Source organism: Camponotus vicinus, unplaced genomic scaffold (genome assembly GCF_025532165.1).
Source record: "Camponotus vicinus isolate PSW18456_S1 unplaced genomic scaffold, iyCamVici1.0 SCAF_12, whole genome shotgun sequence".
Classification (NCBI taxonomy): Eukaryota; Metazoa; Arthropoda; class Insecta; order Hymenoptera; family Formicidae; genus Camponotus; species Camponotus vicinus.
The window spans coordinates 5,409,966-5,434,606 of record NW_028141948.1 but is presented as its reverse complement, the minus strand read 5'-3'; the positions used below and the strand labels follow the sequence as shown (position 1 = coordinate 5,434,606).

The following is a 24,641-nucleotide window of genomic DNA, read 5'->3' as shown; positions in this document are numbered from 1 at the left end:
TGTCAAGAACTTGATTGCCCATACTGAGGAAGCAGGACTCGAACTCCTTTTGGGCTGTGATGCCACCATGTTGGTTGGGGGAGCTCAAACATCAACCCGAGAGGGGAGAGCCAGTGATGCCAGAAATGAGCTGCGCACGGTCTCGCACACAAAGAAAGAGCCGTGTACGTGAGGCGCTCGGTGCTCGACTATCTTCGGGCAGTGGAAGAGCGCCGACGTATAATCTACTGTCTCCTTCTTTCTCGAGCGCTGTAGCTATAGCTAATGCCTCGAGAATCGTATGTTAGCGGTTCGATCTATTTATTAGGTCTCGCGTAAAAACATGTAAAATTTATGCGTAAAATTAAATAAATCTTTAATCCTTTAAAAAATTAAATTAATTAATTAAATAAATCTCCTAATTACAATTTATTTCGCATATAAAAGATATAACTAATTTGAAAAATAAAGGATAGAAAGAGAATAAATGATAAAAATCCACTCTTGGCCAACATGTACGTTTTTTCTTTCAAGAAATCACACATGTTAATAATATTTTCTAATAAATAATATTTTAGTGCCATGTATGACATTTTATCAATTTGTAAATAGACATATTGAATATTATTATTAAATTAAATAAAATATAAAAATTAAATATTATATATGAAGTAAAAAATACTTATAATGATATAATATATATATATATATATATATATATATATATATATACATAGATAAATAGATAAATATTTTAATGTAATATTAAAGAAAAGAATTTTGTTATATTTCGAAAAAATACAAAGAGAACAGAAGATAGTTAGAAAGGACACATAAAATAAATACAAAAAGATAGATATAAAAAATAAGGAATATAAAGAATAAAACATAGAAAAAAAACCGGAAAAAGTGCACATGTTTCTTATATTGAGAAAATAATATATATATATTTTCTCGATAAAAATATTTCTGAAAATATACAGTTAAACTATTACGATACACAATTGTACAGTTGATTACTGAACTTAGCAGAGCATATTTTTCAAAAAGTATAAACAGAATAGAGATTAATATATTATTAACTTTATATATCACGGATTACATGTGTAATCACATGATAAAAATAATATTTGTATTTCATACACATGTTTTATACACAATGAGCATTTCAAACAATAGGACTTGCCGATTTTATTGAGATATTTTTTATATTTAAAAGAGAAATGTCTTATTTAAAAATACAATTTTAAACAACAATTCTATAATTACATATTTATAATAAGTCTATATTTTTTATTCCTATAATAAAACAATTTTGTTATTTTATTGTGTTATTTTATTGTTTTCTATCTTATGTTTTATTATTTTTATTTTTGTCTTTATTATTTTCTATTCTATTTTTTTAATGAGAAATGAGCCAATCTAATATTATATAATATGTACAGGAGGAAATCGATCGGATTTTGCAAATCATGTGTATGTGTGTACACACACACACACACACACACACACACACACACACACACACACACATACACATATATACATATACATGCCACCGTATAAATATTTGGATACAATTTTTATTCGGTCCATTTGAATTGATTTAATGCATCCTTGTGCAAAATGCAATGATAAGCATTAATTTTCATGCTTTTTCAAAACGAGAGTATAGACCGATATCTCTTCCGAATACGATTTTTTAAAATACATAAAAGCGTGTACATGATAAGTGGTGACGATTACAATGAAGATTACAGATTTTCTTTTTCTTTTTGTTTTATTTCTTCTAAATTATCTTTTCAATGCAAACTATAAAAAAATTAAAATAGCAAAAATATAAACAAAATTTTGTAACGTTTAGTACTTTTTTTCAATAAAAATATATTAATAAATACAAAAATGTATTTTTCAAAAATTTAACATTATAATGATTATTTTATATACGACACTGATATTACTTTTAAGCATCCTTATCATTCTCGAAATAAGTTTGCCTTATCGTTCTATCGGTACATTCCTGAATAGATGTTGCGCATTTGTTTTATAAAATGTGCTGCTTCTTTGTTAAACGCTGTGCCGCCGCACCATTGCCGCTGTATCGCTTGCACGCGCGTGATATCGAGAGCTCTCTTCTTCAGCCTAGCGAAACTTTCCACGGTACTTTTCTCACTTTTTCAATTTCTGCTTTTATTCTTTTAGTTCTTTGCTATACTTTTTTGCTTTGTTTCCCTTCTTCTTTTTCTATCTGATCTACATCTCTCTTTTTTTTCGTTTTCGTTATTTTGCTATCTCTTTATTATTTCTTTCTTTCTTAGCTATTACTCTTTTCTGTTTTCTAGTTTTCTACTCAATATGGAAACACGCGATGATTTGAAAAAAAGCTCGAAGCAAAAATTCTCGTTAGCTTGGCTTAGCAATGATCGTTATAAATCTTGGATTTGCCAAGTATCATCAGATGACACTCGTTATTTTTGTACTATATGCAATAAAGCTTTTTCGTGTACATCGCGTGTTTCCAGGCATGCGGATTCTGCGTGTCACAAAGAAAATAATAAAGAAAATCTTGCAAATACTGATGGCAATGTACAAGAAATAAAGCACATTGCAAAAGAAAATTTAGACAACAATGGCTAGATATAGAAGATTTTAAATTATGGTTACGCGAAGAACCGAATAACACTAGCTCATGTTACTGTATAATTTGCGATAGATCGATTGACAGCACTCTATCACATATATATCAACACGCAGAATCCAACATACATAAAACAAATTCGAAAAAAAGTGAAACGAACAAGTCGAATGAAGATTTAAATACGCAAACTGATGAATCTCTTTTGACGTTTGATGAGCGGAAAAAAATAGCGGAAATAAGATTTGCAGCACTTATTACCGAAAAAAATATTCCTCATCAAACAGCAAAAGAGATTCTCAGTCTTTTTCAAGACATAGGGAAAGACCCTAATGTCTTGAAAAGCATGACAATGGGTCGAACAAAATGCAAAAATATAATTACCAATGTTTTGTGTTCAGTTGACACAGAACGTGTTGTTAATAAGATCCAAAATACGAGATTTTTATCGATGAAACATCAGATATTACTAATGAAAAATAGATGACGTTTCTCGTTAGATATGTTGATCCCGAAACTTTAGATATTTGAACGCAATTAGTAAAATTAATTGATATTGATGCCAAAGATTGTAGCGCAGAAAAATTATTTAAAGCTTTTGAATTAGAAATGACTAAACTTCAGATTCCATTTTTTAATATTATTGCTCTATCATGCGATAATGCATCTGTCATGACAGGAAAACATTTATCTTTTAAAAAAAATCTTGAATCAAAATGCATAAACTTATTAACATTTTCATGTCCTTGTCATTCTGTCGCGTTAGTTGCACACGCTGCATGCGCTAAGATGCCTGAATGTTGTGAAGAATTTCTGAGGAAAATTGCAAGTTATATTAATAGCAGTCCAAAACGCTTAGCTATTTTTAATGAATTTTGTGAATGTTTCCAAGATACGAATCGCAAAATTTTGAAGTTATGTGATACTCGATGGCTTTCGCATTATTCATGTATTGATAGACTTCTTGAGTCATGGGATTCAATAAAATATTTTCTTAACGAAATAGTCGTGAGCGAGAAAACGAAATCTGCAGAATATTTATTATCTTTAATGGAAAATGTTGATCTAAAAGCATATTATTTATTCTTAAAATATGTTTTAAATTTTTTCAATTCTTTCAATGCTTTTTTTCAAGCTCATGAAACTAGGATTCATTTGTTACAGTCCAAATCCGTTAATTTTCTTGTGCAAATCTCCAAACATTTTTTAAAACCAGAATTGTTGAAACATTTACTTACAAATATTTCATTTCACGAAAAAGAGAATCACAAATCTCTCGATAATGTAACTTTGGGATCAGAATGCGAAGAATATCTTTGTAAATTAATAAAAGAAGGACATGCAAATGTTACTACAATTATTCGACAAAGTTGTTTGCAGTTTTACATCACTGCTGCTGAGGAAATTAGAAAGAGATTACCCGTCAATAATATATTTTTACATAAATTACAAGTATTTCAATCACACGTAGCTTTATTTGACAAGAACAGGGAAACATCTTTTAACGATGTTTCTTTTATCGTGAAAACCCTCAACGGCTTCGATCTAGATGGTTTAAAGAAAGAATGGCTCCAATTATATTTAGATTTAATTATCGAAGAAAAACAAACTCTTTCAAAAAATAATTTCGATAATATGTGGAAGGAAATTTTAAAACGTCCATCCATTAGTAATAGTAAATATCCGAATTTAAAATCACTTTTAAATGCAATTAGATCACTTCCAAATTCTAACGCGGATCCTGAAAGAACATTTTCTGTCCTTTCTGATTTACAAACAAAAAAAAGAAATAAATTATCAGCGACCAGTATTAATGCCAGTTGCGTATTTAAATCAGCGTTGAAGACGAGGGGGGAAACCGCTTTAAATATGGTAGTGGATGAGAATCATCTGCAACGAATGCCTTCATTTAATTTATATGTACCACCATTAAAGAAACAGAAATGTAGCTTGAAATTATATACGGCAGACATTGCAGATGTTGCAGGTCCCTCCTCGTCTAATAATACGCAATAATATAATGTCTAAAAAATAATATATTATTCTTTAGACATTATTATATATATCATATTATATGAATAATATTTTCTCTCTTTCTCTCTCTCTCTCTTTCTCCCTCTCTCTTTCTCTCTCTCTCTCTCTCTCTCTCTCTCTCTTTCTCTCCAACATTATTATTCATATAATATGATATATTTTTTATTTAGTGTACATAATGTATGGGTATTCAAAGTTAAGACACACACAGACAGAGAGAGTTTGGAGTCGTTAAATACTGTGGGAGTGACGAACCACGGGATCCTGATCTCTGCTGTGACACACACACACACACACACACACACACACACACACACACACACACACACAGAAAGAGTTTCAAGTCATTAAATGTTTTCTGAGGATCCGCGTTAGAATTTGGAAGTGATCTAATTGCATTTAAAAGTGATTTTAAATTCGGATATTTACTATTACTAATGGATGGACGTTTTAAAATTTCCTTCCACATATTATCGAAATTATTTTTTGAAAGAGTTTGTTTTTCTTCGATAATTAAATCTAAATATAATTGGAGCCATTCTTTCTTTAAACCATCTAGATCGAAGCCGTTGAGGGTTTTCGCGATAAAAGAAACATCGTTAAAAGATGTTTCCCTGTTATTGTCAAATAAAGCTACGTGTGATTGAAATACTTGTAATTTATGTAAAAATATATTATTGACGGGTAATCTCTTTCTAATTTCCTCAGCAGCAGTGATGTAAAACTGCAAACAACTTTGTCGAATAATTGTAGTAACATTTGCATGTCCTTCTTTTATTAATTTACAAAGATATTCTTCGCATTCTGATCCCAAAGTTACATTATCGAGAGATTTGTGATTCTCTTTTTCGTGAAATGAAATATTTGTAAGTAAATGTTTCAACAATTCTGGTTTTAAAAAATGTTTGGAGATTTGCACAAGAAAATTAACGGATTTGGACTGTAACAAATGAATCCTAGTTTCATGAGCTTGAAAAAAAGCATTGAAAGAATTGAAAAAATTTAAAACATATTTTAAGAATAAATAATATGCTTTTAGATCAACATTTTCCATTAAAGATAATAAATATTCTGCAAATTTCGTTTTCTCGCTCACGACTATTTCGTTAAGAAAATATTTTATTGAATCCCATGACTCAAGAAGTCTATCAATACATGAATAATGCGAAAGCCATCGAGTATCACATAACTTCAAAATTTTGCGATTCGTATCTTGGAAACATTCACAAAATTCATTAAAAATAGCTAAGCGTTTTGGACTGCTATTAATATAACTTGCAATTTTCCTCAGAAATTCTTCACAACATTCAGGCATCTTAGCGCATGCAGCGTGTGCAACTAACGCGACAGAATGACAAGGACATGAAAATGTTAATAAGTTTATGCATTTTGATTCAAGATTTTTTTTTAAGATAAATGTTTTCCTGTCATGACAGATACATTATCGCATGACAGAGCAATAATATTTAAAAATGGAATCTGAAGTTTAGTCATTTTTAATTCAAAAGCTTTAAATAATTTTTCTGCGCTACAATCTTTGGCATTGATATCAATTTATTTTACTAATTGCGTTCGAATATGTAAAGTTTCGGAATCAACATATCTAACGAGAAACGTTATTTATTTTGTTTTGATTATATGAAATGTTTTATAAAAAAAAGCATAAAAAAAATTTGATATTATAAATGTTATTAACTGCACGTTAAGTTCAGCTTAGCTTTCAGTTTTAGCTGGACATGAAACTCTTTTGATCTTTGGTATACATGTATTCATATTACACATATGCACACGCATACGTATACGCACACAGGTAGAGAGGGTTTGGAGTCGTTAAATACTGTGGAAGTGACGAACCACGAAGTCCTGATCTCTACCTGTGACACTTTCTGAACTTTGTATACCTATATTATTATTGCCAAAATATAACGTTCCATTTGTTCGTTTTTTTTCTCTAAATTTCTTGGACCAAATTTCATTTGAAAAATAAAATCTGATATCCATGTTACTCAAAACAGAGTGACTTTTTACTCGTAAAGAGTGAAATTTTACAATCATTAAAATTTTATTCATTTTGTGAATGAATATTTTAACGCTAAACATTGCAATACAGAATTTATTCGAAAAAGAATGAAAAACTCATTGTAATAGTTTGAAACATTAATTTATATGGACTGCAAATTTCCTCTATGCTTATAGTTTAATATTTATTGTTATAAAAAAGTGAAATGTCACTCTCTCGGAATAGTAATATTATTACCATTGCTTCAAATAAAGTCTCATTAATTTCGAATGGAATTTCACTCCAAGAAATTTAGAGAATTTATGTTTTACTTAATATAATGTAAATATTTCAAATTTATATTAAAAAGGAAATCATATTATTCTCAAATAATATAGGAAATACTTTCCACTTGTACAAAGATGTTTTATTTAAAATTATAATTTTGTAGACAAAATAATGTTTAGCAATTAAAAAAATTGATATAAAAAAAGCTTCAAAAATATTATTTTTTATATTTTTATAAAAATTATGTAATCTAATTCAATTTTAAAGTTAACTATATTTTTGTAAAAATAACGTGTACCGCCGACATTAACGTTATGTGATATGCAGTATATGAATATTAGTTTATCGAATTTTACATTTTTGTGTATACAGGGTGATTCTGAACAGACGTTTGTCTTTAAAAAGATAAATTGTCGAGTCTATTCTAAGACGATTTTCCCTTTACCAAAATTGTCTACGAGGCTTAGTTTTTAAATTATTAAATAAAATAGTTCGCGAATTACGGAACGAGTACAAGAGGTAGACAGGGACGGCGCAACTCACCGTCCGATACAGGCGATCATGTGGGGCGCGCGACGCGATCAGCTGATTGCTGCACACGATGAGTGTAACAATCAGTGTGTGTGTGTGTGTGTGTGTGTGGGGGGGGGGGGTATTTATGCACGCGTATCCACACATGCACCGTACTCTCTCTCTTTTTCTCTCTCTCTCTCTCTCTTTCTCCCTCTTTCTCTCTCACTCTCTCACTCACTCACTCACTCACTTATTCTTACCTTAATAATGAGATTCTTCATACTGCTGATAAATAACAGTGCCCAGTGTGTTGCACGATAATAATCGTCGTCGACGAGACGTCGTTTCTTCAACACGCAGTCTGACACAAATAAGCGAAGTTTTTTCTTTCATCACTTTCGACACTTTTACAAATTTACTCGCGCACTTAATCACTCACGATTGATAAAAGGAGGAATTTACCAACGGTTACGGTACGAACTTAATAAACGATTAACGCATTTAATTATTAATTACACACTCGATTAAAGAAACGCGTTAACAGAACGCGATACTCGATGCAAAGCGCGCGACGCGACGACCGACGGCAAGCAGGTCAGGTTAATACTAGCGCCTCTAGCGCTGCCAAACATAAACGTGTAGCGCTAGTACTAGTCACAATTTTTGTGACTAACTCGAGAGCTGTGGACTGGAAAAGAAACTAATTACCTGCACACTGAAAATAAAATTATTAGCGACGATTTTATTAAGAAGACATAAATGACATCGAAGTTGATGCTACAGATGCTATAGAAGATTATCATGTTTCTATGTGCTCTTATAAAGAATTAAAAGAAAAGAAAAAGAAGAAGGAGACAAGCAAATTTTATCTTCATCAGTACTTCTTATGTATTTCAAGAAATCGTATTTGGGAAAGAAACCGGTCTGCACTATTATTTTGGAAAATCAACGTTTAATCATCATTGGACAAGATGCATTAAATCAAATTCAAGACTTTTTTATTCAATTGAATAAAAATGAAATTAAAATATTCATACACAGGCATATATACATACAATATATATGTATATATATATACACGACTTGCAAAATTCGATCGACTTTCCCCTGGTGTATATTAGATCGGCGGTACTCATTTCTTATTAAAAATGAAATAAAAAATAATATTTCATTAAGAATAAAAAATAATAAAAACAAACATAAAAATAATAAAAAATAAAAATATAAAGTAACAAAAGAGTTAACTTTAAAATTGTTTTATTACAAAAATACAAAATATAACTTTAAAAATATGTATTAATACAATTGTAATTAAAATTGTAATTTGAAATTATAAAATTGTTATTTTAAATAAGACATTCCTTTTAAATACGAAGAAAGATATTTTTCGATAAAATCGGAAAGTATTTCCTTATTGTTTTAAATGCTCATTGTATGTAAAATATGTGTGAAAGACATATATTATTTTTATCATGTGATTACATATTTTTATCACGTAATCCGTGATATATGAAATTATAATAATATATTAATCTCTACTCAGTTTATTTATAGTTTTATGAAATATATGTGCTCTGCTATAAATTCAGTAATCAACTATATAATAGTATACCGTGATAGTTCAACTACATATTTTCAGAAATATTTTTATCGAGAAAAAAAATATATATATATGTATATATATATATACACACACACACACAATTTTCTCGATATTATATTAAGTAAAACATGTGCGCTTTTTTCGATTTTGTTCTTTCTCTATGTTCTATTCTTTATATTCTTTTATATTTTATATCTATCTTCTTATATTTATGTTATGTCTATCTTTCTATAACTATCCTCTGTTCTATCCATCATATTCTTTGGAAATGTACAAAAAATTCTTTTTTTTTATATTATATTTAAATAATTTTCTATTTATATATATGTATATATGTATATAATATTATTTCATTATATATAATTTTTATTTAATATATAACATTTAATATATAATATTTAGTATATAATATTTATAATATATAATATTTAATATATTTAATATAGTATTTAATTTAATAGTAATATTTAATATATATTTTAAGAAAACATTTTTTTTACATTTCCTCTTGACGGAAGAGACCACCACCTTCTCGCGGTTTCCGTTGAGCAACAACATGTACGTTGTTTATTTACAAATTGATAAAACATTATACATGCTATTAGAATATTATATTATTTATTAGAAAATATTATTAAATATTATTATTGTGTGATTTCTTGAAAGAAAAAACATGCATGTTGGCCAAGAGTGGATTTTTATCATTTATTTTCTTTCTATCCTTTATTTTTCAAATTAGTTATATCTTTTATATGCAAAATAAATTGTAATTAGGAGGTTTATTTAATTAATTAATTAAATTTTTTAAAGGATTAAAGATTTATTTAATTTTACGCATAAATTTTACATGTTTTTACGCGAGACCTAATAAATAGATCGAACCGCTAACATACGATTCTCGAGGCATTAGCTATAGCTACAGCGCTCGAGAAAGAAGAAGACAGTAGATTATACGTCGGCGCTCTTCCACTGCCCGAAGATAGCCGAGCGCCGAGCGCTTCACGTACACGGCTCTTTCTTTGTGTGTGAGACCGTGCGCAGCTCATTTCTGGCAACACTGGGGAGAGCTTGCATGACTTCATCCTGGACAAGGGAGTTATCATCCTAAACAGAGGTACGGAACCTACCTTTATGGACGCTAAAAGACAGGAGGTAATCGATATCACTATTTGTACCAAGGGCGTGTCTGAACTGGTAAGAGACTGGAGGGTCTTAGACGAACCTTCAGGATCCGATCACAGGCAGATACGCCTCACCCTTCGCTAGCAACCTACGATCTTGCGTAGGCGAAAGCCTAGGAAAACGAATTGGGACGGCTTCAGGCTAGACTTGAAGAATAGACTAACTACCGTTCCGACCAGATTCCATACCAGGGATAATCTGGAAACTGCCGCGGCTTGCTTAAGTAACGCTATCTCGGATGCCTTTGAGGCAAACTGCCCCCTGAAGCTTATACGGTCCCAGACCAAAGTCCCCTGGTGGAACAAAGAGCTGTCAAAGCTCAGATCCGAGACCAGGAGACTCTTTAACAGGGCAAGAAACTCTTGCTTGTCTTCGCACTGGGAAGCCTTTAGGAACGCCCAACGCAGGTATAGCAAGGAAATAGTCAGAAGTAAACGCAACAGCTGGAGAGAGTTCTGCGCAAGCATCGAGAGCGCTCCAGAGGCCTCCAGGCTAAACAGAATACTCAGCTCTAACAATCGCACCCAGTTGGAATGTCTCAAGCGTCCCGACACAGGCTACACAGTCAACCTCACTGAATCTATCGAGCACCTTATGGAGACTCATTTCTCAGGTTTTCGAACGGTCGACAATCTTCCTACCGCCCGTGTGAGACCCAGGGAAATTTTTAAACCCAGGGATTGGTCACTAGCGGCGAAGATAGTCCATCCCAAAGGTGTTGAATGGGCTGTCAAAACCTTCAAGCCCTATAAATCACCTGGACCAGACGGGATTTATCCCGCCTGCTTACAAGAGGGTTTGAGCCTTTTGATAGGCCCCCTAGTTAAAGTGCTTAGGGCTAGTATAGCCCTTAGACACGTGCCCCTTGTCTGGAGTGGCACCAGAGTCACTTTTATATCTAAACCAGGCAGAAACGGCCATATCTTGGCCAAAAACTTCAGACCCATTAGCCTTACCTCCTTTGTTTTGAAGACAATGGAGAGACTGATAGACAGTCATATTAGGACATATCCCCTTACTACTCGACCGCTGGCATTTTCTCAATATGCCTATAGAGCGGGCAGATCCACGGATACTGCCCTTCATCACCTTGTGAGCAAGATTGAGACACAGCTGGCGACTGGAGCTGGCCCTAGGATTATTTCTGGATATTGAGGGGGCATTTGATACCACCTCATATACAGCGATCAAAGAGGCCATGCACAGGCATCACATCCCCGAAACTCTGATCGATTGGACGCAAAGCATGCTATCGGACAGAGTTCTGACTGTTACTATGGAGATAAAACTTTGAGTGGTCTCCCGGCCAGAGGGTGTCCACAGGGCAGCGTTCTCTCTCCGCTCTTGTGCCTGGTGGTAGACGAACTCCTGGTCAAATTACAAGAAGCGGGCATCCTCGTTTGTGGCTATGCGGATGACATGACTGCAATCGTGAGAGGCAGCTTTCTCTCAACTCTTAAGGAGCTCATGGATAAAGCACTTAAGATTATTCAAAGCTGGTGTCAAGCCAAAGGTCTCACGGTTAATCCGTCTAAGACCGAGGCCATGATTTTTACCAGAAAATACAAGCCCGAACCCATAGGGCCTTTGAGGCTCTGGGGCAAAGAGCTACCATACACTTTTTCGGTGAAGTACCTGGGAATCCATCTTGATCCCAAACTAAGCTAGAAATTTCACCTTGAAGTCAAACGTAAGAAATTTTACACCTCCATGTGGGCATGTAGAAGGACTGTAGGTAAAACGTGGGGCATTAAACCCAATATTGCCCTCTGGATCTACAAAGCCATTCTACTGCCCCGTCTCACATATGCTGCGGTGGTCTGGTGGCCCAGGGTGGAGAAAGTGGGGTCAGGAACCTACTCAGAAGCCTTCAGGGTTGTTACCTCAGGGTGGCGATGAGGGCCATAAGAACCACCCCTACAGAGGCGCTTGAGATTGCACTCTGTCTTCCACTCCTGGACCGCTTTATTATCAGCACAGCCAAACTTTCTGCCTACAGATTAAAGTGTCAGGGTGAGTGGAGAGGACAGCATCTTGATCATACCAGGCTATCGTTCCTCCATGAACACCCATTCTCTCTGCTACAGGACAGAATACCTAGGAAATCCCAGGTCTCTAAGTTCTTCAAAACCCAGATACCTTCTAGGGAAGATTGGAGTAAACCAGAACGAATCTGCCGGCCAAACTGGGACATCTGGTACACGGATGGCTCGGGGGCGGAAGGACGATTTGGAGCTGGAGTCTACGGCTCAAGGACTAACCACAAGGAATCTTACTCCCTAGGGGAACTGGCCACGATTTTCCAAGCTGAGGTTCTAGCAATCTTTGAGTGTGCAAACACCTTAATCTTAACAATAATTAGAACAAACAATAGGCAATAGAGAGCATGGGAATTAAATTTGACTTAAAGTAAAGTAAATAATCAGAAATATAATTCATTAAAGTGATACAAAAGCTAAATATGTAAATAAATAGGCGAACGTTTCTGGCTCTCGCTTTGAGCCTTCTTCAGCGCATTAAGGGGGCAAATTCCTGTAAAAATTTTTTTTTTTGCATTTTTTTTTTGCTTTAAAAATTAATTTAGCATCTGAAGAATGTATTCTCAAAGTTTGGGGCTCAACAGAAAGTCCTTAATGTCCCTAGAAAGTCACCAAAGTGATGCGCAAAAGTACCGATAGCAGGTAAGCGAACGAGCGCTCTTTACGACCTCTACCGTTTAATTTCTAAGCCAAACAAGTTTGCTAGTTTCTTTTTTGAAAAGTTGGGGTCGCTTCTGACGGCTTGTATAACTGACATTTTTGTTTTCACAAAAGCAGCTGAGAGAGAACCTACTCTTAGTATACGGTTTAGTGCCACGTGGTGTATTTGTTTATTGTATCGCGTCAGTGTGTGATTATTTGAAATAATGAGCCGTAAGATCCCAACTGATGATCCAAATTATCGTGCTAGCCGTCCTCGTCGTCGAAAATATGAAGGCAATCAATTTTCCAGCGTGCCAGACATGGACGTCGATGAAGAATCAAACGACGAAACGACGAGCGCCTCGGCGAGAAAATTGAAAAAGTCGGCTGACGATATTATTGTCAATCAAAGCTTTTGCTATCGAATAATCGAATTTATTAGCGTTTTCTCTGCCCTTGCCGACATACTAGTGTGCAGACAGTGCAAGCAAAAAGATTCATTTGCGGAATCGGGCCAAAAAGGATTAGGCTTCAAAATTACAGTTACCTGCAAATGTGGAACTACAATGATTCCCTCAAGTCCATTTATACACAACGCGTATGAAATAAACCGACGAATCGTTTTGGCAATGCGTTTACTTGGTGTCGCTCGAGAAGGAATAAATATATTCTGTGGTATTATGAATTTCGGCAGTGGACTAAGCCAGCACGCTTATGATCGAATAATTCAGCATGTGCACACGTCCGTCAAGAAACTGTTCAATGTGAGTAGTAAAAATGCGATCGAAGATGAGGAAAAAGAAAATGAGGCGAGGGAACAGCCGTTATTAAATTTAACTGTGAGTGGTGATGGATCGTGGAAGAAGCGCGGCTTCTCCTCATTGTACGGTGTAACGACACTTATTGCCTACTACTCAGGCAAAGTAATTGATTTGGTAGTAAAAAGTAGCTATTGCCATGCATGCACCTATTTCCGAAATAACGCCGACGACCCTGAAGGCGCAAATCACATGGAGAATTGTTCCATCAATCACAAAGGCTCGGTGGGAAAGATAGAGGTTGACGCCGTTCTCGAAATGTTCCTCCGTTCTGAAGAAAAGTTTGGTGTTCGTTACACTAATTACGTGGGGGATGGCGATACAAAAACTTTTAAGTCTATATTAGATGCTAAGCCGTACGAAGATATTGCAGTTATCAAAAGTGAGTGTGTGGGCCATGTGGAAAAGCGAATGGGAAGTCGCCTTCGAAATATAAAAAAAACCGCAAAACTTGGCGGCAAAGGCCAAGGTTTCCTTGAAGTAGAAGGCTTACTCTATGGTCCTGGCATCGCTGATTAAGCTTGGGTAATTATAAATCACTCTAAACTTTACTTTTCAAGAACGAAAACTTAAATGGCGTTTTTCTCGAAACACGTTTTTTTCCGCGCCGTGCAGCGTAACTCATGAAGTTTTCAACCGATTGACTTGAAATTTTACACAGATATTCTTTAACTTATTGGCCTTTGCATGAACCTAAAATTTTATAAAAATTGTAATATTAAGTATTGTTTTTAACAATTTGTTTATGAAAAAAGTGTTTTTTTTTCTTTTTGTCCTCAAATTTTTATTTTTCACTTTTTTTTGTTAATTTTAGGTTCATGCAAAGAAGAATTTCATATTTTAATGGAAAAAATTTTGTTCGTTGATTTCAGATAACTACAAGGACCTGGGCGTTGCACGGCGCAAATCCGAGGAGTCAAGTTTGGTCAGCTGTAGCGTCGCCATTTTGTTTTTTTTTATTCATAAAAAAATTTTTTCGTACACATTTTAACGTCTATTGTAATATGTAACTTCAGAAATTGCAATAAATGCTTTCAGTTTTTTGTAAAAAATTATTGAAAAACACGTCGTTTACAGGAATTTCCCCCCTTAATAAACAATACAAATCCAAATTACGCAATGTCATGAAATCGGACAGACTTGTTAAACTCCATGTTAGACTACCAGCCGTCAGTGGATCACGCATATCAAAACAGACCTGAGACGCATCGTTGGTGGGCTCACGTTATCCATATAAGGCTCCATGGTGGTTGAGCCCCAAAGAGTCTTCTATATAATATTTATTATCAAAATTCTGATCTGATAACGGTACCAATCATATCCTGAAAATGGTACGATGTAAGTGTATGAAAGAAATTATTTAATTGCACTCAACTAAACCGCTCTAACGTTGATTTTTTTTTTTTTTTTTTAAACAAACTCAGAGAGAGAATATTCAATAAAAACATTATAACGGATAAAGTAACAGTCTCAAGTCGAACAGACAATGTGTGGAAACTCACAAAACATATTGTTTATATACAATTACATGACTTTTAAATTTTCGGAAGCTTATTTATTATGTCTTGATATAAGGCCGGTAGGTTATCTGTGTCTATCTGTAAATTCAAACCATTCTTTTGTCTTTTAATATGAAGCATTTCTGAAATCAGTCTTTTATTGTAGTATGGGATCTCCTCTAAAATTTTAACATCGTTCCAGCAAAATTCATGGTCAAAAAGAAGTCTGTGATTAGTGATCACAGAGTAATTAGTAACATTCCTGTTAATTTGTGATCTATGTTCAGAGACTCTGGTCTTCAGCATCCTAGAAGTCTGACCCACATAAGATGCATCACATTCAGAGCAATTGATCTTATAAACAACATTATTTTTACATTCATTAGGGATATTTTTGTGTGCTCTGATGAATTTTTTTAATTTGTTTAAACTAAAGTAAGATAATCTAATATTCATATTTTTTATGATGTTTCTAAATTGCTCTGTGACATTAGGCAAATACGGAATCGTGAAAAAAGAGGAAGTGTTCTCCAATGTCTTGTCATTAGTGTCGCCGTGTTTATTAATCAAATATTTCAGACGTTGATTGAAGACGTCAAAAATCAATTTTAAAGGATAACCATTGTCCAGAAGAATTCTTATAACGAAGTCCAAATTTTTGTTGTGGAATCTCGGATGTGATAAGGAGAATGCTCTGTCCACTAGGCCAATTATTGTGCCTTTCTTCTGGCAAGGTGGATGTTGTGAATTAAAATTTAGATATCTTCCTGAGAAAGTAGACTTATGGAAGTCAAAAATTAAAAAATTGTTCACTATAAGAGTCACGTCTAAGAAATTAATTTTCCGGTCAACTTCTACTTCAGAAGTGAATTGCAATCTGTCATGAAAAGAATTAAATGTTACAAGAGTCAATTCAATAGAATCAGAAGGAACTGTCAATAAAATATCATCTACATATCTAAAATAAAAAAGAGGTGTAAATCTTAGAGTGTTCAGAGCTCTATCCTCGAGATCCTGTAATACAATATCCGCTATTATGGGCGATAAAGGAGAACCCATGGGGGTTCCAAATGTCTGTTTGTATATTATGTTCTTAAACGTGAAGTATGTGGAGTGCAAAACTAATTTTACTGCATTTAAAAACTCAAATTCTGGCAGGTCACAATTGTTACGAAGGAAACACCATCTATTCGAGACACTTTCCAATGCGAGATATCTATAGGAACATTAGTAAACAATGAAATCACGTCTAGTGAAACCAATTTCGTGTCGTTATCAATCTGAATATTCGATAACTTATTTACCAGATCGAGGCTGTTACTAATATGGCTAGAAGCTGTCGGGAAATTGTTATACATAATTCTATGCAAGAATGATGCGAGAGAGTGAAGAGGGCTGTTTATGGAGGAAACAATAAGTCTCTGAGGAATATTAATCTTATGGATTTTTGGTAAACCATAAGCTCTTGGCAAGGTACCATCAGTAAATGAGAGTGATTTCTTCGTTGCACTAATGATGTAGCCATGGTTATACCATCTAGTTAACAGTTCTCTTAAATTAGAAATTAATTTTTTTGTTGGATCTTTTTTAACAACTGTATATGTATTTCTATCTCGAAGTAAATCTTCCACCTTACTCAAGTAATCCGTTTTATCAAGTGCTACGGTGACATTACCTTTATCTGCACGTGTGAGGATAAGATCTTTATTTGAATGGAGAAACTTCTTCGTAGTCAACAAACTTCGTGTCAACCATTCATTCTGTAGAGTTTTAGGGTATGAGTATGTGGGAATGTTCTTAATGATGGATTTCGATTGCTCTCTAATTCGCGTTCTGGATTCTGTTGGAAGTTTCCATAGGTTGTTTTCTAAACCTAAAAGTCTCTCCTAATTGCAAAAAACACCGTATATCGTGCGGTATCTCTACTTTAGATAGGTTAACAAACCAATTCTCTTTAATTTCATCCAAATTCGAGAGCTGGTCTGAGTAAGCAGTTGGATCAATCCGAACTTTAATGATCTCATTAGATGGCATATTAACAAAGGAAGCGTGTTCAGAGAAAAATTTGAAACGGTGTTGTATTAAGTCGTTATTATTAGTAGATGATTGATACTGGAGACCATAATATTGTACGAGCTTGATAACACTTAAGTTTCCTCGTTTAGACAATAAGAAATTAAATTTTTTATGAAATCTATTGTTCTCTTTTTGAAAATGCTTGAAAAGAGGGAAGCTTTGTTTGTTAAAAAAGTTGTTACAGATAGACACAGGTAAAGTTCTGTATATTTCATCGGATAAGTGGAACATGTTTTCGTAGCTGTTTCTAATATGAAAATAAATATCTCTGAGTTCGAGACGTATTATTCTGTTAAAGAAATTCAATTTTGATCGGTTGTAAAGGTGACTTGATTTGTAATTCTTAAAGGAGAATTTAGATTTTGACAATAATCGGTCTATATGTGACGGAAATATATTATGCGCAATACATCTTCTCAAGAATTTGACTCTAATTCTGTTGGATATAATAGACTTTCGAAGATTGATCCATGATTTTAAAAGTTTGGTAGAACTGTAGTTGTATTTAACATTGTAAGAGAAAAACGAATTGAATCTGTGACGCATACTTTTAACCGGCGTAAATCAATAAATGTTGAGAAAAGCTCTCTTTAAAATTAACAATAATTAGAACAAACAATAGGCAATAGAGAGCATGGGAATTAAATTTGACTTAAAGTAAAGTAAATAATCAGAAATATAATTCATTAAAGTGATACAAAAAACTAAATATGTAAATAAATCCTTAATCTTAGTTAAAGCCACTAATAGAAATATACTCATCTGCTCCGATAGGGCAGCCATTAACGCTCTAGCCAAGACCACCACTGAGTCCTCGGTGGTTTGGGACTGCATGCTAGCGCTCAACAGACTAGGCGAATCCAATAAGATCACCTTAGCCTGGATTCCCGGTCATCAGGGAATTCATGGCAATGAAGTGGCGGACGGCCTGGCAAAGCTAGGCACCCTCAAGGTCCCGGCTAAACAGGTCGTTGGCGTCCCCTTTACTATAGGTAAAAGACTCATCAAAGAGTCTTTAAAACGGGAACATCTAGTTTCGTGGGGCCAGGTTCAGGGGTGTCGTCAAGCTAAGTTATTGCTGAACCGACCCCTTTCTAAAAGGACGGATGAACACCTAACCATGAGCAGAAAGAAGCTCAATATCTCCATTGGCCTGCTCACGGGCCATGTGGCCCTCAGGGCCTACTTATTCAACCTCGGCTTGGCCGAGCGGAAAGACTGCCGGCTATGCGGCGAAGAAAAAGAGGACAGCATTCACATTTTGTGCTACTGTCCCGCACTTGCTCTTAGGAGATACACACTTTGGGGTCACATGTTCGTTGAACCCAGTGCATTACAAAACGTGAGCGTGGGCGATCTATATAACCTTCTTGTAAGGGCCAAATTGGATCGCCACATATAACCTCAGACAACCACGGGGTTACAGAAGATCTTTTAGATCTAGGTGACATCAGGGACTGATCTAGCCCCACCCGTTCTTATTACTACTACTACTAAGGTTAAATGGCGCGCACGTAGCGCGCGCAATGTTATGTTCTAGTTCAGTGCTGGGATTTACTTGTAACTTTCGGTCATATTTCTTAGCTTACGCCTACTGTTCCCCTCTTACCGCTCGCGCCTTAGCGACCGCGCCATCGGACGCTCGTAATTAAGGAGCGCTCAGGAACGCGCGCGTCACAAATGTTATGTGGCAATCTATCTAAGTTCTCTTTATTGTTTATTAATAATAAAAATAAGTATTCTATTATTAATTACATATATGTTCTGTAAGAATTTAAAATATTTGTGTTTTGAAACGTAATTACAATAAAGAGAACTTAGATAGATAGATTACACACATTACATTTGTGACGCGCACGTTCCTGAGCGCTCCTTAGTTACGTGTGGCGCGAGCGGTAAGAGGGGAACAGTAAGCGTAAGCTAAGAAATTCGGCCAAAAGTTGCAAGTAAATCCCAGCACTGCTCTAGTTATATTAAAAAATGTCATGTTATAAGTATTACATTAATAACTTATTTATAGGAATAAAATTACTTTCTCCTTTTAATAACTTGATCTAAAAATGTCAATTGACGATATAATGAAAATTGACTAGAAGTTGAAGCACCACTTCCACTTTTGGTATGAGTTTCCATTTTCTTTTTTTCGCGATTTTATTGCTCTCTTAATGAAATGCATCTTCTTTGGCAGTAATCAGGTGTGTAAAAGTCACCTAGAATAACAGTTTAAGAATAATTAAATAAAAATACGTATATAATGTCTAAAAACGACTCAATAAAATTTAATTTTAATTAAAAATTACCGCAATTTGTTTCAATCATTATTTTAGAGATTTCATTCTATGCATTTTGTTTCATTAATGTATCCTTAAAATTAGGATTTTGTTTATCATACAAAAATGGTCGTTCTCTATATAATTCTATAAGGAATTCATCAGCACTTTTTTCTGCACCAATAATGCTTTCAGAATCATTAAAAGAATCTCCGTCATCTTTAGTAGGAATACTGATTTCATTTAGAAAATTATTACAATAATTATGGTGATCTGACATAATTATTTAATGCAACAACTTTTTTTGAACAGCAACCTAAAAAAAATTTATAAATTAACAAGAAAAAAGCAAGGAAAAAAGATTCTTTAGGCATTTTTATATAAAGAAAAATTGCAGCTAATCTAATGCAATTTTCATCTTTTTTCTTATATGTACATAAGCATAAAAACGATTTATTATTTTACAATAAATGTCATAAAAATATAATATATTAATTGTAAAATTATTATTACTTTCAGAACAATTTGAAATTATTATTAATTAACGTAAAATTACTATTGCTTATCATAACCAACAAAAAGGATCATTACTTCATAATAGACTTAATAAAAATTTTATTTACTTTTAAACAATAAAATTGGACGATTAAATATGATTACTCTTTATTTACTTAAAAATTATTAAGATATGTACTCACTTTCGGTTAATATCGTAGCACCGTGATCACCGTGGTGTAGTATTTCTATACGTTAAGCCAAAGCTTGTGCGTTACTTACGTCTACAATTACGACTGTCTTAGATCACTACGACTACGATTATGACTCCACGGCCATCTTTCTGCTCAGGCCCTTAGCTTACGCCTACTGTTCCCCCTCTTACCGCTCGCGCCGCTCATAACTAAAGAGCGCTCAGGAACGAGCGCACAAATGTAATGTGGCAATCTATCTATCTAAGTTCTCTTTATTGTAATTACGTTTCAAAACACAAATATTTTAAATTGTTACAGAACATATACGTAATTAATAATAGAATAATTATTTTTATTAATAAACAATAAAGAGAACTTAGATAGATTGCCACATTACATTTGTGACGCGCACAATTCCTGAGCGCTCCTTAGTTACGAGCGTCTGGCGGCGCGGTCGCTAAGGCGCGAGCGATAAAAGGGGAATAGTAGGCGTAAGCTAAGAAATCTGACCGAAAGTTGCAAGTAAATCCCAGCATTGACGTACATTATACATATATTTAAAGTTGGTCTTATATTAAAATTGCGGCTAAATGACCGGAAATACTTTATATTATTTAATTACCCTATACGTACCTGAAAGCTTATTCAATCCACGTTTCTTCGTTTTAGGAGGTTCATTGCTGATGGTTGAACCAGACTCACTTCCTTCTGGGACCTCACTATCATTCATAGTTGAACAATCCTCTGTATATTCACACGCTGAAATCATATTCAATTAATTATACTTTTTTATTTTAATAATGATTATGCACAGCATTGAACGTTTCAGGACTAGTCAGAGTACGTAAAATCCTAGGAATGTCTCACTTACCAAAAATTTGTATATGTATTGCGAATTACCGGAAAATTCCAAGTAATTCTATGTAATACGCTGTGTAATTCTAACTAGGAGAGTATACGACACTCGGGTCACCGATTTTAATGAAACTTTGTGAGCGTGTAGTACTTAATACATAACTAATTTATGTAAAGTAATAAGACGCACTACTCCATCGTTCTCGAGAAAAAAGCATTTAAAGTTTAGCGAGCACCATATAAGGCCGTGGAATAATTGTATACTTTCTCGAGAATGATTGAGTAGTGCGTCTTATTACTTTACACAAATTAGTTATGTATTAAGTACTACAGGCTCACAAAGTTTCATTAAAATCGGTGATCCGATCGATTGTCGTATGCTCTTCTAGTAAGTAATGCGGCGAAATTACGTGTAATCGAAACAAGTAATCGCTTCTTAACTCTAATTCAGGTTTTCTTTTAAATTTATCAAATAAAAATAAATTATTTTGATTTTTGTAAGCTTAACTTATTTATTCATTAATATAAAGCAAATTTACAAAATATAATAATACTATTAAGTCACCATTATCATCAAGAAACATTTTTTTATTTTGCTCTGTAATTAACTTGTAAATAACACTTATTTCTAAAATTCTATTTGTACTATAATTTAAAAAAAATTTTTTTAAACTATAAAGTTTATATTGTAAAGTGAAAGCATATTTTAAACTCAAATGTAAATTTCGATTTTCAACTTATTTTATTAAATTAAAAATATTAGCTTTCTGTAATCTTTACCTATTTATCTGAAATATTAAATAATTATAAATTTAACTCTTAGAGATTTACTCACGCGCATCTAAAAGACGCTCTAAAGATGTTACAATACATAATTTTTATTTTTTAAGACGATTTAATCTTGTCCGGATTATTATTTTGTTATAGAACTTGTAAACATTTGTCAAAGCACAGTAATGCGGATAATGCGAAATATAACGTAATTCGAAGTAATTCGTAAGTAATTCCAGAAAAATGTACATGTATTGCGACAGTGAGATACCTCTCGGTAAAAAATCTCCTTATTAAATATATTAATAAAATACATTGCGTTTCGTTATTATAGATATTTCAATAAAAAATTAAAAGCGACTCTTTGTTGCACGGGATATATACATATAATTTTAATATTTCTAATACATATTTCTAATATATTTCTAATACATGTGTGTGTGTGTGTGTGTGTGTGTGTGTGGTGCGTGCGTGCGTGCGTGCATCCGTGCGTGCGTGCGTGCGTGAAATATATGAAAATAAATATAAATTCAAGAAAGCACTTACCGCTATTGCGTATCCATAATTTGTGTCTTGCATCCGTACTCGATGGGAATCGAAATAAATGTGATCCCGTTGAATATCGACCATTATGACAATTTTTATACGCGCACTTATTATAAACATGTTCTGGATAACACTGATTATCCATTCTAACTTTATAATTAAACGTGCAAAAATAAATAAGCAAAAAAATAAAATTACAGAAATAAAATATGTGGTAATAATAACAACAAAAGAAAAAATAATACCACGCTTAAGAAATAATAAAAAAGTTAAGTTACTGTATTAATGCACAAAATTAATGTAAACTAATTACTTATCAATTATATATATAAAGTAACACGATGTCACTTTAATTGAAACAGCGTCTTCGATAAGAATCAGAAGAATAAACTATTTAATATTTTCATTTGTTCGAGATTAAACCGTTAGATTTAACTGATCGATTGAAACGGCAAATCACACCGACAAATCCAAATAAGGAAAGACGATATCAAAACCATGCGAGGATAAACAACGTCTGTCTGTCGATCGACGCGTGAACCTCAAGATGAAAACTTGTAACAAAGAGCTGTTTCTCGAAGGTTCGACATCGAAGAACCTTGTTTATATTTTTGATCGACAAAGCGCGAGCTCCTGCGGTCGGCCCATTGGAGTCTGTAGATTACAACGATTCGAGCCGGTCGAATCATCGATCTCTGTTTCTTCTTTTTTTTTGTCTGTATTCTCGCTCTTGTCGCGTTCGCAACTGATTCTTCAGTCTTCGTAAAAGGTATATCGGTCAAGACAATTTGTCTTTTCTCGCGGCGGTCAGCTCTTTGACTCTTAAGTTTTTTTGTTTTAATTTGTTAATACTGTTCATTGTTAATACCGTTACGTGAGTGAGGAGTCCGAGAGTCGACGCTCGTTAACTGTATCGCGAATATCCGCTGCCTCGCGCTGATACCCATCCAGCGTCCACACTCAAGAACTCCGTTCGCGCGAAGGCTTCCAGCAAGACGCCCTTCAAATATTCGAAACGCGAAAAAGGCAGCTTGTCAACGGACATCTCAAGGTTTCCGACCGGATTAGCGGAACACGTTTCGTCGCTCGCTCCTATCGCTCTTTCAATAAACGAATCATTTAAATAATTTCACGCGACTATTTTCTGGCCTCTCCTTGTCCTCCAGCGAATCTACGGATTCGCGTTACACATCGTTTCTCGCTCATCTCTGAGCGCCGGAAAAGATTCGGGCGATTTCATTGAGGTCGGTTCCCGAACACATTTATATAGCACAATTATGTATAAAGTACACCGATCGCAACAAATCGTATAAACTTTTTAAATACCTCGAGTGGAAAGATTTTTTTAACTGCTGTTTCTTATTGCATTAAAAAAAGAGAAGTAGAGAAAAAAATACGAGGTAAGAAATAAGAGGTAAACACAGATATAAAGCCCTAAATACGATTATAAATACGGCGATATACAGCTTATGCAGCGATCGATGGGAGGAACCTAACGTTTGTCTTCCTTTACAATTTACAAAATAGCGTTCACTATCGCGTATCACTCACTTAGCACTGAGGACGGGAGAAGAAGAGGGAGGGGCCACGCGACAGCGACCGGACCGCGGTGAGCCATGAGCCATTAGTTCGCTTAAACTCGCCGAACTGTATTCCATAACTTATTCATGTGTATACGGATAATAAAAATAGGAACTCAAAAATATCGTAGTTCCTATCCTTATTATCCGTATGAATATTACACATAAGGTACTGCCATTTTCCAGCATGAGCACGAGAATCATTCTCTTTTAATACATTCAATGAGAAGAAGACAAATTAATATTTCTATTGACTCTGTTGTCTTCCTTATTATAAATAATCCTTCACAGATATAAGCTGAATATTTATGACATTTGTGTTTAAATCTTTTTTATACGTGTGCGTAATATAGAGACAGCATTTAAATAATATTTTTATAATATGTGGATTATAATTTTTAATATTATTTTTCTAATCTTTTTCAGTTAGTTTGTAAACGATAACGACACCGACGACGACGGCAGCGGCGTCGATGCCAGCATCGACGACAACGACGATGATGCCGGCAACGACGGCGACGGCACCGACACCGACGCCGACGGTAACGGCGACGACGTCGACGTCGACGACGACAATCACGATGACGACGCCGACGGATATAGTGACGACGTCAACGATAGCA

General features: G+C 34.2%; 1 protein-coding gene across 1 annotated transcript; it reads left to right on the top strand.

The window, feature by feature from the left end:
* Positions 1–17,941: 17,941 nt before the first annotated feature.
* Positions 17,942–18,709, top strand: LOC145963255 (uncharacterized). The gene is made up of 2 exons (XM_083084983.1): positions 17,942–17,964; positions 18,082–18,709. The coding sequence occupies exons 1-2, from the start codon at positions 17,942–17,944 to the stop codon at positions 18,707–18,709; spliced, it is 651 nt and encodes a 216-aa protein (XP_082941109.1).
* The last annotated feature ends 5,932 nt before the right edge of the window (positions 18,710–24,641 follow it).

Excerpts from the sequence above, each read along its gene's own strand:
- LOC145963255 (XM_083084983.1), top strand. The coding sequence starts at position 17,942 with ATGGGAATTAAATTTGACTTAAA. Across the intron at positions 17,965-18,081 it reads GGAATTAAATTTGACTTAAA|GGCAGCCATTAACGCTCTAG; the intron begins GTAAAGTAAATA and ends CTGCTCCGATAG.